The sequence below is a fragment of the Alligator mississippiensis genome, chromosome 2 (genome assembly GCF_030867095.1).
Source record: "Alligator mississippiensis isolate rAllMis1 chromosome 2, rAllMis1, whole genome shotgun sequence".
Lineage (NCBI taxonomy): Eukaryota > Metazoa > Chordata > Crocodylia > Alligatoridae > Alligator > Alligator mississippiensis.
The window spans coordinates 169,022,070-169,038,618 of NC_081825.1; the positions used below are offsets into that span (position 1 = coordinate 169,022,070).

General features: G+C 42.0%; 2 protein-coding genes across 4 annotated transcripts in view; one reads left to right on the forward strand and one right to left on the reverse strand.

Annotated features, from left to right (window-relative positions):
- The window catches only part of GTF2E2 (general transcription factor IIE subunit 2), a 67,076-nt gene that overhangs the window by 15,954 nt on the left and 34,573 nt on the right, over positions 1-16,549 (forward strand). The window lies entirely within an intron of this gene.
- On the reverse strand, positions 6,926-14,842 carry SMIM18 (small integral membrane protein 18). Of its 2 annotated transcripts, none has more exons than XM_019493537.2 (2): positions 14,741-14,842; positions 6,926-7,519 (listed from the first exon to the last, which is right to left on the reverse strand). In XM_019493537.2, the coding sequence occupies exon 2, from the start codon at positions 7,472-7,474 to the stop codon at positions 7,181-7,183; it is 294 nt and encodes a 97-aa protein (XP_019349082.1). In that variant the 5' UTR covers positions 7,475-7,519; positions 14,741-14,842; the 3' UTR covers positions 6,926-7,180. The 2 variants fall into 2 exon arrangements, with proteins under 2 accessions (XP_019349082.1, XP_006260297.1); XM_006260235.4 differs by having other exon boundaries at positions 14,745-14,839.

The window sequence follows — 16,549 nt, forward strand, 5'->3', positions numbered from 1 at the left end:
AATTTGATGATTCAGACATAGACACAACTTGAAATGTTTTTTTCTACATACCTCAAGGTACCAGGAAGCTTGTGAATGCTGAGATGCTGGTGTGGATGGAACGTCCCACAGAAGCACAGAGGGGTCCCAGTGTGAGCGGCAGCAGACCTGGAAGTGGACCAGAAGCACTTCCAGTCCAGGTTCACTGGGGAGCATGCTGGGGGGCTCCCCGGTGCCCTCTTGGCTCAGTACCCGGGGTCACCCCCCCGCCAATAGCTTGGGGGGGGGGGGAATGGACTTGGAAGTGGTACTTCCAGTCCACTTCTGGGTCCACCACCGAACATGCGAGGAGGCCCCCCTGCGCTCCTGTGAGACACTCCCATCTGCCCCACCATCACAGTGTTCACGAGCCGCGCCTGGTACCTTGAGGTATGCAGAAAAAACATTTAAAGCTGTGTCTATGGCTGAATTGCTGATTCTCTGAATCAGCATCAAATCTTCAGATTTGGCCAACTCAAATTGGGACAGTGATCCAAATAAACTAATCGAATCACTGTCCCTGATTCGGGCCGAATCCAAATCAAATACGGCCCATTTCGCACACCCCTACTAAGCGGGGCTAGCTAGTTTCCATTGATTGTATACCTCTCTCTCTTTTTTCTTAAGAGGCATACAGTCAATGGAAGCTAGGGATAGCCCCCAAGAAGGACTCTATAGTCTGCACTTGTAGGGATCAAATTAGAAAAGCTAAGGTGGCAACTGAACTAAAATTAGCAATGGAAATCAGGGACAACAAGAAGTCTGTCTTTAGGTACATGGGGAACAGGAGGAAAACGAATGAGAGAGTGGGGCCATTGCTCAACACCTCAGGACAGCTAGTCACCAGCACTCAGGAGAAACGTGAATTCCTGAATGACTACAGGCAGTCCTCAGACTTACGACACAATTGGTTCCTGGAAAACTGTGTCTTAAGTCGAAACATTGCAAGTCAGAACCAGTTTTCCCATAGGAACAGTGTTACAGGTGGGGGATTGGTTCCTTTATGACGGTCGATACTGCATGCAGCTGGTAAGTGGTGGAAGGGAAAGGGGCATGGGGGGGGCAGATCAACGCCTCCTGCAGTGAGGGAGGGGCTAGGGCTGGGACCAGGGCTGAGGCAAGCACTGCCCAGCTGGGGCTGAGCGGGTGCAGGGAGAGGGGGGCAGCGGCTTCTGCTGCTGCGCGCTGCTCGTCTGGCAGCTTGACCAGTGGTTCTCCCCACAGTGAGGGAAGGACTGGGACTGGGGCAAGTGCTGCCCATCTGGGACCAGACAAGCGTGGGGAAGGGGGGGCCATGGCTACCGCCGCTGCACACTACTCATCTGGTGGCTTGACCAGCTTTTCCTACTGCTGGTCCAGGAGGGCATGGGGGGGCACTTGCCCCTGGATCTGCCTGGGGTGGGGTGGGCAGGGCCTAGGCTGCACTCTGGGCAGGTGGCGGGGCCTACAGCAAATTTTTGAGTGGCTGCAGTCCCCCTCATAGCTCCCGATCCGCCACCCACCCCGATCCAGGGTCACACCCCCTGCCCCCCCATGCTCACCCAGCTGGGGCAGGATGGCATGGGGCAGAGCCAGTGTGCTGCCTCCAGACAAGTGGTGCGCACTGGCAGGAGCTGCCACCCGGGTGAACCACAGCTTTGAGGGCATGGGGGGGCATCTGCCTTTGGATAGGGGCAGGGCAGGTGGCATAGTGGGGGTTATGGGGGGGCTGAAGCCACCCAAAAATTTGCCCTAGCCCCGGCTGCCTGCCCAGAGTATAGCCCAGTGCAGCCCCAGCCCCACCCACCCACCCGCCCCACATTGCGCAGATCCGGGGGCACCCCCCCCATGCCCTCCCTGACCAGCAGCAGGAAATGCTGGTCGAGCCACCAGATGAGTAATGTGCAGCGGTGGCAACCGCGGCCCCCCACCCCCTTTCTCACACCTGCATCTGGTCCCAGATGGGCAGCGCTTGTCCTAGTCCTTCTCTCACTGCCGGGGGCGTTGATGTGTGCGCCCCCCCCACGCCCCTTCCCTTCCACTTCCCCTTCCCCTTCCCGTAAGACAAAAGACAAAACCTACGTTGGAACATTGAAACGGTGTCAATTTATAAATGTCATAAGTGACATTCATTGCACTTTGGAGAAGTCGTAAGTCGAGGACTGGCTGTACTTTGCTTCAGTCTTTCACCAAGCCAAGAGGAAAATCGTGTCAGCTAGGGTACAGAATGAGCAGGGTTCAAATGACCTTCCTATTATTGCTGTAGAACTGATGTGTGATCAGTTAAAGAAACTGGACGCATATAAGTCAGCAGGACTGGATGAACTTCACCCGAGAGTGTTGAAGGAACTGGCCGAAGTCCTCACAGAACCCCTAGTGAATCTTTTCCAAAACTCATGGTGCTCCAGAGAGGTCCCCAAGGACTGGAAGAACGCTCATGTTGTGCCCATCTTCAACAAAAGGAAGAGGGATGACTTCGGTAATTATAGGCCAGGTAGCCTTATTTCTATCCCATGGAAAATCCTGGAAAAATTCATTAAGCAGTGTATGTGTGATAAACTTCTAGAAGGTAGGATTCTGAATGACAGCCAGCATAGATTCATTGCAGACATGTCTTGTCTTACCAACTTCATCTCCTTTTACGATCAGGTGACTTGCCACCTGGATAAAAAAGAGGAAGTTGACATTATATACCTCAACTTCCAAAAAGCTTTCGATCTGGCCTTCCACGATGTTCTCGTAAGAAAATTGGAAGACTGGGCAAAACAGTCAGGTTCAATGTCAAGAAATGTAAAGTACTCCACCTGGGGATGAACAATCCCCTGTACACCTATAGGACTGGCAAAGCCAACTTGATCAGCACTACGAATGAAAGGGACCTGGGGCTAATAATAGACCACAGTATGAACATGAGCCGGCAGTGCAACACTGTAGCCAGCAAGGATAAAAAATACCCTGGCATGCATCAATCGATTCATCTCCAACAAAACCAAAGAAGTGATTCTCCCACTCTGCTCGGCATTGGTGACTGTAGCTGGAGTACTGTGTCCAGTTCTGGGCACCACACTTCAACAAGGACATAGTAAAGCTTGAGAGTCCAGAGAAGGGCCACCCATGTGATCAGAGACTTGCATGGCAAGCCATATGAGGAAAGGCTCAGGGATCTGGGACTCTTCAGCCTGAAAAAAAGGCTGATAGGTAGCAGCTTACTGCTACATCAGTGGCATACATCAAGGGTTCAGTGAACAACTGTTCACCAGGGCACCCTTGAGGAAAGCTAGGAGTAATGGTCACAAACTCTGGGAAGACCATTTCAGGCTCAACATTAGGAAAAACTACTTCACAACTAGGGAGACTGGACTATGGAATAAGCTCTTTCCAGAGGTGGTGCAGTTGCCTACCCTGGAAATCTTCAAGAGGAGACTGATGGTCACCTTGCTGGGGTCACATGACCCAAGTTGTCATTCCTGCTTGGTGTAGCGGGCTGGACCTAATAATCTTCTGAGGTCCCTTCCAGCCTTACAATCTATGAACATATATGTAAGAATATTCTTAAATTTATTTTTAGGAACAGGGGAGTGAAAAGCATCTGCCAGCCATTGAATCCAGCTGTCTTTGTTCACAGGCAACCAGTTGTCAAAAAGAGCCTACAGAAACATCCACTGTGGCCTTTTTTGTGTATTACAGCCCCAAAGCACCAAAAAAACCACCTACAATATAGCACGGTCCATTCATAGCATCTGGTGATGTAGGCTGTTGCCTATGAAAGCTTACGCCTCTCTGAAACGGTTACGTTAAGGGGCCACCCTACTGTGCCTGACTTCAGACTAGCAAGGCTAACTAACTGCCTCTCTACTGCTTGATGTTTCTTCAAAGTGTACCATGCACTGAGCTAGAGGAAGGCCAAGAAAGTCTAATGACCAGGGATCCTGGTTTTCCCTGATTTAAAAAAAAAAAAAAAAAAGCAAATTCTCTGCTAAAAAACCCCCCCAAATCCATGTAAAATTAAAGGCCTCCCCCCCCCCCCACCCCGGCCCCGCTGGTGCCCCTCATTCCCCGACCACAGTTTCCACAGCCTTGCTAGTGCCCCTCCCCCCCCCAGCCTCTGCTTCCCCAGCCCTGCTGGAGGGGGCCCCCAGCTGCCAGGGCTATGGACCTGGGTCCACAGCCCCTTGCCCCAACTCCCCCCTGCTGCAATCTTGGGCGGGGTGGCTCCCTGCTATTGTGTGCACTCCCAGGGGGCAGGGGGGACCCAGGCCCTCCAGATCCGTACCTGGGGCAGACACAGGCTGCAGGCTCGGGCTCTTGCCCTGCCTTGGGGCCTCCCTAGCCTTAATGTCTGTTCCTGGCCTTAATCATTTTCCTGGCTGCTGAAGTTAGATCAGAACTTCACAGTGGATTGTACCTTGTTGCTCTCACAGCTGATCAGAGTTGGTACAGATTAAACCCGTATACCAATTTTCCCTTGACATGAAATGTAAAAGGATATAACCTAGGCCTTGTCACAGTGATATTAACTTGACCTCTTCTCATACAGTTTTTCATCAGTAGATCTCAACATACTTTAAAAAGAAAGCAACTATCATTACCTACCCGCGTGGCCCCACTGTCTCCAGCTGTGTTTGGTTGCACCCGCTGTGGGAAACGGCAAACCCAGATCCCTGCTAATGACCCTTGCCAGTATGGCTTGAGGAAAAAATCATTCCTGGCCCCAAATCTGGGGATTGTTTTGATCCTGGGAGTGCATGAGCCACACTTACTAGTCAGACACCTTGAGAAGTTTCTCAGTCCCATCAGCCAATTTCCAATTTTTAAAAAATAGGCCAAAAACCCTCCTCAGAAGGCAAATAACATATTGGGGAGGAAAGCTCAGGGGGATATTTCCTGACTCCTATAAGTAACCAGCAAAAACCTTAAAATGTTGGGTTAGTTGACACGTCCCACCTAGGGAAGCAAAGTGTATGGAATTCAGATTTAATTTTGGTCTCCCTTTTGAGTTGATGATTTTTTTTCTTTTGAGATCTTCTCAGCTGTTCTATAGAATTATTATAGTCACTTCCCTTCACTATGCCTCAGTTTCACCATCTGTAAAAGATAGGTAATAAGCGTTGCTTTCTTTTTAAATTATGTTGAGATCTACTGCTGAAAAACTATGAGAAGAGGTCAAGTTAACAGTGTAACAAGGCCTAGGATATATCCTTTTATATTTCATGGCAAGGGAAAATTGGCATACGAGTTAAATCTGTACTAACTCTGATCAGCTGTGAGCGCAACAAGGTACAATCCATTGTGAAGATCTGATCTAACTTCAGCAGTCAGGAAAAATGATTAAGGCTAGAGACAGACATTACACATAAACCAGTTTAAGTGATCAGAAGCTGATTTAAACCTGTAACAGAACAGACGTTTAGTGCACATAAACCTGTTTGAAAAGGCTGAAACCAGTTTAAGATAAACCTGGTTGAATGTAGTCTCAGACTTCACTGAGTTGGGTCAAACCAGTTTATGCAATGTCTGTCCCAGATCCCTTCCTAGTTTAATTTAAACCACAGTCACTCAGCATCCCAGATGCTTTGCACCCTGGGTGGGGCTGTTTGCTGAAGCAGAGCAGGGTTGGCCCAGCGCTTCTCCTTCCTAGCCAGAGCACTATTGCTGCTCTGGCTGGCTGAGGGACTGCAGCGGCTGCCAGGCTTCCCCCTGCTCCACAACCCCTCCCCACTGGCTGCTCAAGCAGGGATCCCCCCTCCTGCCCCTCTCCCCGGGCAGGAACCCCAGCACAGGGACCTAGCATCTGGCCATGCCTCCACCCCCATGCTAGCTAATGCTGAGAGGTGTCTGTGTGGGCATCCAATTTCACTGGAACAAAGGGTAGACAGCTAGTGGCTTGCAAGTGCAAATGCACCCTGCAAATGAGAAGAGCTTGAAACTAATGAGCAAGATGTTTCCTTTTGAAGGGCTTGATTGGCAGATCAACTTTGTTCTGGCAAACAACCTGCTGACTGCTGGCTGCAATCTGTCAGACTCCAAGAGGGAACAGAGAAAGGTGTTAGAAATGACCTGGTTTTCAGACAGTCTGAAGAAACAGGGAGATGGAGATTGAAAAGCTCAGTATCAACAGATGCAGGGTTTGGCAACACTTCTCCCCCCTTGAGCAGCCAGCAGGGAAAAGCCTGAGACAGTGCAGGCAGGGTTGGGGTTTAGACCCCTCTCTAATCAGTATCCTGTCCTCAGCTCACCATTGTGGAAGGGAAGGGAGGGCGGCTTTATCCACCTCCAAATCAGTTCAAGCTTTGCAGGTTAAACTAGCCTGCAAAGATTGAATCAGTTCAGGCTCAGGCTTTTTGAATGTCTGTCTCTAGCCTGTGTAACACAGAAAGCTGCAGTCTGAACAAGTGAGGAGTGCTTTTGAGGTTGGAGGTCAAGATGACTTGCAGTATTCTGAGTTTGAGGACAGAAAAGTAAGGCAACCTATGCTATGGAGGACAAAATGATATTTGTGTTTCCTTCCAACTTCATTCCTGATTACATACTCCTAGCAGAAATACTGAGATAATTTCATCCTGGTGTATTAATAAACTCAAATACTTTGAGTTGTTAAATTTGGGAAGAAATAGCATGGGATTCCTCTCTGGACAGTGGGTAGAAACAGTCATGTCCTACCAGGAAATGGTCAGAGAGATTCTTAGTTTGTAGAAGGATAAAGTTTTCTTTGGTTTTTATGTTATGGATTTGAAAACTATATTCAGATGAGGCATGTTATGAAATAAAATGTGGATTTTGTTTTGTTTTTTGTTATTCTTGGGATTTTTTCGTTTGTTTTACTCTCAGATGCATGGGATATGTCTAAAGACTAAGAAGCATGAGGTGGCCCAGGTGAAGGTGATAAATATTTTTCCAATTAAACAACATTATAAATTGTTCAGATGGACAAAAATTTACTCTAGTCATCAAATATAGACAACAAAAGTTCATTTGAAAACAAAAATCTTTCTTCTCACATGATATTGCAGTAGAGACCATCCATTTGCTGACCATTCAGTTTCATGTCCAGTGGAGAAATAGTATTGTTTGTAAAGATTTTTAAGGCCGAAAATTTAGGTGACTTGCTGAGTCATATAATGTAACAGATTTTGTTTAAAGTGTTTTAAATGTTTGTTCTTCTGTGAGTGCTTATCAGTCTTTCTTACACTACTTCTGTTTCACGCTTTCTAAATCTGTCCATCATGGTTCTAACAGGGTTGGGTTCATTCTCCAGGTCTTTCATGGTTTTATTTTTCACGCAGCAGCAGCAATCAAGCAGCTCATAGAGAAAAGCCAAAGCCACCATCGAAACTACAGTAAAAATAAATATAATCAGAATAACAAAGCAGGCAGTGTTCCAGTTATCATGGAAAGGATAAATCTTTTGCACTTGGAAACCAAGACATTCATAAATGTATGTAGTTTCATTCCAGTGACTAGTGTTGAAGGTTGCCATTGTTACGGAATCCTCTTAGTGGTTTCACTGCCACAGATCTGTAGGCTGAAACAAATGGAGAAACAAAGCTGAAGAGGCCATTTTAGGTTCTGAAAGTGGTAAATGAATCATGAAAAATCAAGTTTGTAACCGTGGCTATATTCTCAAGTTGGAAAAGTCATTTCAGGCTGAAAGTAATTTTCCCTACTTTCAGGTGCAGAAGTAATATTTTTTGAACTGTGGGGCTGTGTAAATGCATACTCTTTTAAATGAAGTTGCATGAATATAGTTCTTTATTTTGCTTTCAAACATTTATTGGAACAAAATGCACAGCTAGTTGATTTTTTTTAATTGTATTAGAAGGCTGATATATTGTGGTGTTTATCATTGTATGCTCTTGTTGCATTAAACAACAGATTATAAAGATTATTCTCATCAGATCACAAAAGGCTTTTCAGAAACTTACTGGGTTTTTTTTTTTTATATTTGGTTATTGAATACTTTGTAATGTTGCTTTGTTCATTTAACATTTTCTTGGAAATAATAGGCCCATGAGTTATTGCCAGCTGTGAATATCTGAACAATGTGAGCGATTAGCATTTGCCTTTCTTGTAATATCCCCTGGATTTACAAGGTCTTTTTCCCCAACCCTGGGAGAAAATGCATTGCTTATATGTATTTAGAAATTATATTTGCCTTCCTAAAGCAGAGCTGAACTTTCACGTGGTTTTCTGAATTATAATGTAATGTTCTTATCTCATGTATTAAAAAACACTTTATTAATAGAAACTTCTTTGCATACAAATCAGTTAAAGCACAAATGCCAGTTCTTCTTAAGTGTTAACAGCACCCCCACTGTTCTCAAAAGAAGCTGCAAGGCAGCGATCAATACATTCAGATACCAAAATGCTTGATGTGCATTTAGATTAATCTAAACCCAGCTTTGGTGTTGAGTGCTTTGAAAATCTGGCACAAAATTCATTATTTTTGAGAAAAGAATAACAACTTCTAATGTATACGTTAGAACAGTGATCAGCAATGTTTCTCAGCAGCAGGCTGTAATGGTCCAGCTCAGGTTTGAGATGTCATAGGCATAGAGAAGGTTATCTGTCACGCAAGGTTTTATAATATCATAGTCATAGAGAAATAAGGCTAAAGGTGTTTGGTGTTAGGGTCTGGCTGCTGCCCGGTTAAAACATAGTCCAGGAAAGCTCCCAGCCACTTGGCCATGATATGGTGCAGTACAGCATTGCGTAGCACAGGTGAAGCCCCCCTACTGCCAAACACTGCCGAAGCCCTAGCTCCACAGGCCAGATTCAGCTTGTGTGTTGTAGGTTTCTGACCTCTGGCCTAGAACACTGGTATATCACCAGAGCTATATCTAACATCAGTAATGCCAACGATGCAAAATGATCACGGGAGCTATGATTTCTAAGTAAAGTCTGACTCATGATCTCACAATAGAACTCTCAGATCTCTAGATTTTTTTTTCTTCTGGTGCATATAGAACAGCACCCAGCAGGTAAGTGTGTGGAGGGGAAGGAGCGGGGGGAGGGGAATGGAGGCCCCCACAGTGAGGGAGGGTGTGGGACGGGCTGGGGTGAATGGGGACCCGGGGCCAAGGCCAGTCATGTGACAGCTGAGGGTGGCTCATCCAGAGGCACAAGTTGGGGGGAGGGGGTGCACGGCTCCCCTGCACTACACATACCCCCATCAGAGAAATGGGGGACATACGGCCCCCAGATTTGTGCATGGGGCAGGGGTGGGCTACCTTCTGCCTTTGCCCTGGGAGCTGCATGATGCCATGTTGAGCCCACCTATGCCCCACGCAGACATCTGGGGACACATGTCTCCCATTCCTCTCCTTCAAGTGTGCACAGTGGTGGGGAGCTGCACCCTTCCTCCCCGCCTCTGGACAAGCCACCTGTAGCACTATCACACAACCTGTCCCTGCCCCTTCCCCACTCCTTCCCTCACCGTGGGGGCCTCGATCTGCCCTCCCCCCCCACTTCCCTTTCCCCTTGCCCCTTCCTTTTTCCACTTACCTGCTGGGCGCTGTCTTGTGTGTCTGTCTGGAGAGTGCTAAATGCACAAAAGTCCAGCAGATGTCATTCTAGTCATAACAACAGGTGCAAATTTAATTTTTTTTTTTTTTTTTTACTAAAGCATTATCAGTTGTAGTAATATATTTTTTGTATGAATCTCTGACCTATTAGAAGTTAAATAAGTGACTAATGGGATTTATAAACCAACTGTCAGTATATTTGTATTGGTTTATACTTCAAAAATATCATCTCATGATTTACATACTAAATTTATTGATTTTTGTTTTAAGAGTCGGTTTCTTGATTTTTTGACATGGTGGGGTTGGCAATACTGCAATATCCTGATTTATTTTCAGCCTTTTTCATACAATTTTATTGGGGACAATGCCTTTTTAGTTTGATATTGTTCACATTTGTTCCTAGCCCAAGGAAAACAAATCTTCACAAGCGATTTTTACTTCAGTTTTTTGTTTTTTGTTTTTTTTTACATGTTGTTATGTTTGGGCCACTGTGCTTGGCATGGCAATGTAGTCTTCAATGAGATAAGATGCTATTTCATTAACTAGATTTCTATAAAACTGGCAAAGATGTAGCAGTAAGAGGTGTCTCAGAATTCCTCTTGGTACAGATTGCCTAAGTATGTTGCAAAAAAGACGGCTTTCCTAGTTTCTGCCTGCTTCATTACCCTGACCTTATCTTTCAACAATGAGCATTATGGAATGCTTTTGTTGCAATCTAACTTTCTAATAAAAAAAATCCAAGTAACAATAATTCCTAGTTTACATAGTCTTGTGTTGCTAGTCTGGTCCTATGTGAATAAATAAACAAGGAGCCAAGACAAGAAAAGACTTTGATGCTGTATGAAGTTATTCAGCAATTGAACTTCATTGCTTTATTTTCACAAATGGTTATTATATAAAACTGTATTAAGGGACATTCAAGTTCCACAAAGTAATAACAGCGGGTTTATACAATGGTGTAGCTTACACTGGGAATCAGGATTGGAGAGATGTGCAGCTCTTCTGAGATTGTAAGAAGCTATTACAGCTCCTTGCCATTTGCTAGTGGGAGAGCAAGCAACAGTTTGTTTTAATTTAGCAAAAGATTACCCTGGGATAGAAGTGGACAGGCCAAGCTTAAGTTGGTATAACTGATACCAGTAGAGTATTACCCAGGGATTTTTAAGAGAGAGTTCTCCACTGGGCTGGGAAAAGTTACCCCAGTGACAAAGGTTTATAGCATCTGTCTGCTGCTTTTTACCTTGGCATAATGTTCATACAAAGATTTTTTTCTGTCTGCACGCTAATACAACTTAAAATGAAAAACAGGCAGAGATTTTAGGACAACACATTGGAAACTAGCCATTTTTAAAGAAATACTTTTTAATCCACACCTATCCCTGAATGTGTTTGCTATACTTTATGGTTTAACAATCACTGTTGCTCTGTTTTCTTCTGTTTTTAAGAAAAGGATTTTAAGAAGTATTCAGCGTGGATCTTATTTTGTTCCCATTTATTTTGAGGCAGATTTAAGTACCCAGACTTTTGGTACTAAGCCTAAAGCAACTTTGTATTGTAGAACTAACTGCAGAGTTTAAGTGAAAATAGAAAAGGTGACCCTGCATCTTGTTTCCCTAGAAGGGGGTGGGAGGATTTACGAGTTTTAAGACTTGTGATAGTGGAATGGGAGATGCCTCATTTGAGAGAGATTTGTAAGATGGGGCTGAGAGAGAGGGAGAAAGACAAGAGCAGTTTTCTTCTGCTGTGTCATCCTTCATCTTAAAATGTGAATGATAAATGTGTTTGTTTAGGTTTCTCAGTGCAGCAAGATTGAGGCTTCAGTAAATATCTTTAAAATTGAATTTAAATAGTTTTCCAAATATCTTTAAGCTATTTACAAGCTTCAGTCAAAAATGAGCATAGCCTTGCAATCAGCAAATACCTGTATAAGTGGCCCAAAATGTTCTGGTAGGTGAATTGTAAAATGAAATGAAAAGCCCTGAATCTAAGCATCCTCTGAATGCAAGAATCAGTAATGTTGATGACCACTAGAATGAGTGACATGCATTTTCTCTTGCTCTTTCTTCTCTGAAAGGCTTCAATAGCAAGCTCTGATACCCTCCTATTCTTCTACTTCCTTGTTCGGGAAAGTGTCACGTTTGAATTTGGACACTTCACCTTGCAATAAAATGTGCACTAGTTTGTCTTGTGCTTGGTCATTCAGGGGGCCCTCTGCAAGATAGAAGACAGACAGCTGGTCCTACATGTGTAATCCCATGAGGGGCACGGAGGGAGAGGATTTCAGTCTCTGGCAACATCATGTTTTTTGTCACTGTGGGTGTTTGTTGCTCAGCCTCTGGGAGTGCCACGTCCCTTTGTACTTTCACCACTTGTTTTTGTATATATTTTTTATTATTTTTTTGTATAATAAAGATTTTGTCAAAATTAAAAAAGAGAAAAAAAGAGTCTCTCACATTTTTCCCTCAACAGTGAATTTTCTATCCCTGGAATATATCAAAATGTTAACCTTAATATAATAATATTGTAGATTATTATTATTATTATTATTATGGAGTAAGAGTGACTCCATGTTAAGATCACTGTAGGCTTTCTGTTTAAATCATGTGTTCCAAAATTAATTTGGATAGGGAATAATTGCCAGGATTTTTTGAAGTGTCTTATAATACTACCTTTTCATTACAAGAAGTAGCCTAGAATTTTAACTTATTGTTTCCAGGTTTTTCAGCATATGAACTTGTATAGTTGAACTTTTATCATATATTCTCGCATATAACAGGCTGCAAAATGTATATCTACCTTGCTTTTTCAAAGGTAGAATGAAGGGAAAAAAAGGTTTTCCAGGGTTATGGCTGCACAGAGCAAGGACAGTCTTATCTTCTGCTGCAATAGTCTCCTTTCCTACTTAGGCAATGAAACAGGAGGAGAGAGACCAGAAGCAGCTAACAGACAGCAAAATAGCCCCACAAGGGTTAGTTTGATTAGTGGAACACCAAGAACGTTATGAGGGAGAGATGGTCTTAACATCTATGGAGTGGAGAACAAAGAGCCAATAAATCAATTGACTCCCTTAGCTGCCTCAATCTTAGTGCCACAGCTGCTGCACTATGGAGCAGGAATGAAAGCAGAGTGCTTTTACCCCAGACAATATCAGCCTCCCTGCTTAATACACACCCCTAATTGAGGGGGAGGGGAGGCTGATTTTGAAGGAAAAGATGCATGTTCTTTGTGAAAAAATACAACATATTGTTAAAGCAGGACGAGGAGAATAGGTAGTATTATGTATCAGATATCTGTAACTGGATGTTAACAACATGTTTTGGGTGTGGATAACAGAATAATGCAGATTGTAGATAAAATTATTTTAAATGAGATTGGTACAATTTGGTTGTAAGCATTCTTTCCTATAGTGTATTGGAACAGAAGAAACCAGAACAGCCTATTATGTGGGGGACCATATCACAAGGTAGAAAAGTTTATGGATGAGGTAAGTGTGAGGATCTGTTATTTTAAGATCTAGGGGGTTCGAGGAATAGCATGTAATATGTCATTTGGCAGATAATTAAAATACATTATGATTAAATTTTAATCTCTAAATTCTAAGGCAGTCTCCTTGGAGGAATTCTTTGAAGGGGAATTTGATTTGGGGTTTTTTTACCATTAGGTCTGCACTGATAGCTAGTGATTCATTTACATGATATGTCAGCACTTCAGAAATACTGACTAGTATTTCTTAAATGGTGGTCAGGAAAATTTAAATTCCTTTACATTAGAGAATTTCAGAAAAAAAATCTTTTCCTTATTAAAAGAATAAGTATTTCAGGGTTGATGTAGCAGGTACTCTGAAGGAAACTGATTTTGATAATATTCTAGTGGTGATGGCTACCTATTAATGATAGGATAAAGATGGCTAAATACAGAAATAGATTCCCCAGAGAGATTGATATAACCTCAGTTACTGGAGGTTTTTAGGGCAAATAATTGTCTGTCAAGGGTGGGTTAGGTATACTTGATCTTTTGAGTAGAGATGTAACCTGGGTGACCTCTGTGGTCCCTTCTAAGTATAATTCCACCGATTTCTGCAATCCCCTAGACTTGACTAAAGCAAGACAGGTCTTTAGTGTGCTGCCAACACTACTACATATAGTCTGCTGCCAACACCATTACATGAATTTTAGTTATGTAAAAAAAATACATAACTAAAATTCTTTGTTGATCCATTAATATCAATTGCAGCACTGATAGATTTCGAAGAATCACCCTCTCTTAACATTATCAAGTAATGTCTGGGTTGCCACCATCTTATTTTAAATTGTCGAGTGGTAGGCATAATTTAAATTTACCCTGTGAGCCAACCTGCTCTATATGTAATGCAGCCTATTGTGCAAGTACAATATCAAATAGCAGTTAAATATTTAATGAAATGAGTTCTATAATTTCTCTAATAGGTTTCAAATTAAAACTATCTTCTTTGAATCCTACAGTAATGTAGGTGTATTTGAAATCCCAAAAGAGCAAAGGCAAATGACTGGCAAAAATGTGTTAAGCAGTATTGATGAAAAACCTCAGGTAGAAACACACTGGACAAACAGCTTGGGGTAAAGGGAGCTAGAAACCTCTGATGGATTCTAACTTGGGTGTATTCTGTTGATGGATTAATGCTCTGATGCTTACAACAGTCGTATGGTAAATGATGAGGCTGATTTATTGTTACTGAAACACATCAATAATTGGAATACAATGTTAGTGTAATCAGCATGCCTATAGTCCCTTTCTTATGGAATTAAGTGGGGATCCTTTTCCCCCCCCCAAAAAAAAACATACCTTCTAATATTTTTTTCAGTGTCAGATTAGCTATTAATAAATGAAAATCTTTTTATTATCTGCTTAAAAACAGGCAGAATCAATTACATGGAACATGATGCTGCAAGAAATGAGCTACCTATCTAGTAAACATCAAATCCATTTTGTTTACTTAACACTGCCTGGGTTTATTGCATTTTCTATAAGATGGAGTAGTCATCAATTTTCCATTAATGCACAGATGGTAAATGTGCTAGACAAGCCCCTGTTGTATTTAGCATTGTAAAATCCAGTTTAACAGTAAGAAAATATTATGCTGATTTTTATAAGAGAAAGCTTTTATGTAGTCTTTCAGCTTAAAGGTACGTTTTCTCTCAGTAATCAAGATAAACATAAGACAATTTTAAAAAAATGGTACAGACCTACCTCTTGTCTGAAAGGATGCAGAAAGAGCGCTGGTCTGATCTATTTTTAATGCAGCCTGTGGCACAGCTAAGATGGAGCTTTACTACTATTGGTCAGAGGATGATGTTGCTGACAACTTCCTTTATGCTAATTTGCATCAAGCCCCCAACCCCTGGAGTAAATCATTCATAAATTTTAGTGTATTTTATAAGATAAACCAAATCTTTTCACCCCTTTTCCTATTCTTTTGTCTTGTCAGCTTATAACTGAAATTCATTAATAGCACATTGATGGTTCTGACATGCTTTGATTTGAGCTGGAAAGCAGTTGATCAAAATAGGATATTTGAAATGAAAATATCTGCAGATTTCTCTTCTAATTAGTATTAGATTTAACTACACTAAAACATAAGGCATACCTATGGCATAAATTAAACAAGTTGATAGGGAATAAAATCACTGAATTTAATTTGTTTGCCAGAAGAATTACATAAATTGTTCTGTCAACCACAAGTCAGCTCTCTAAGTTTGTTTTTACTATCTTTTTAGGTTTGTAAATATATCAGATTTTTCTTTTGGTAAATTTTTTTGTAGAGTTTTTTTTTTTCTTTAGTGATATAAAACAAGGGCTCCTATGGGAAAGAAATCAGGGTACGTAGGAACTTCATTTAACAGTTTCTGGTTTGTTTCTTTCTACATTTTCCATTTTAACTGAAGCTTGTTATAGAAGAAATTTGTTCTGTTATACCTGAAGCTGTATTAATTTTAAACTTCCTATACTTTGTGAGTTTTCTTAAATAACTTATTTTATATGTTCTTTTGTTAGTCATTTTGTCTGTGACATTTTCTACTATTTCGACTTCCTTTTTAATTTCCATCTCCTTTTGCTTAAACTGTAATAAAATCACAGTCTTGTTATGTTATGACAATATGTTGCTGAATGTTTAACACGGCTTAATGTCTAGGTCATTAGGCTGTCACTTAGGGTGTTGTGCAGGGTCTTGGATCTTGAAAGCAAGAATAATCAAGGGTATGATAGTAAACAAAGTGAGACAAAACACAACATGGGATTATCCAAGAAAGATGGTGTCAGATCAGTTTAATATCCTTCTATGACAGGATAATGACTCCTTAGGCAAAGGCAATGCAGTTGACCTAATCTGTCTAGATTTAAGAGGCATTTTTTTACGTTGTGCTTTATGGGAAATTATTAGCCAGAGAGGATAGGGAGCAGTATTATAATTTTGAGGTATTATAATTTTTTAAACTACAGTGGGTTATCAGATTGGACAGCAGTTTCTACTGCTCAGGGATTGGATTTGGGACCCAGCCTTTTTAAAATTTTCATAAACTCTTTATTTAGGAACTGTGTGAATCTTTTGATATTTATAGATGGTGCTGAGCTATGGAATACTGTCAATGAAGAACAGGATTAGTTCATTTTACAAGATGGTTTAGATGAATTTCTAGAGTGAAGCATTTGGAGTACCCTGAAGGTTAATACTATGAATGTCAGGAACTTTTGTTCCAAGATCAAGGCTCATAGACTTGGGGCAGTGGAGGAAGTAGAAGACCTGAGTGTACTTTGGTTGATCACAAAATGGCCATGGGCATGGGTGGATATACGCTTTTGAAAAGGGGGGTGCAGATAGTTTGGCATATCATCACATATTAATACAATACACATTTTTCTCCAGTTAAAGAGAAACTAGAAACTTTACTAATATGGTAGCACTATATTATTTAGTTTAAGATCGAAGCAAAAACAACTATTGGAATGTGCACTAATTTGCTAGATTATATCTTAAATTTTAAAACCACAAAAAT

Coding starts and splice junctions, on each gene's coding strand:
- SMIM18 (XM_019493537.2), bottom strand. CDS start 7,474: ATGGCAACCTTCAACACTAGTCACTGGAATGAAACTACATACATTTAT.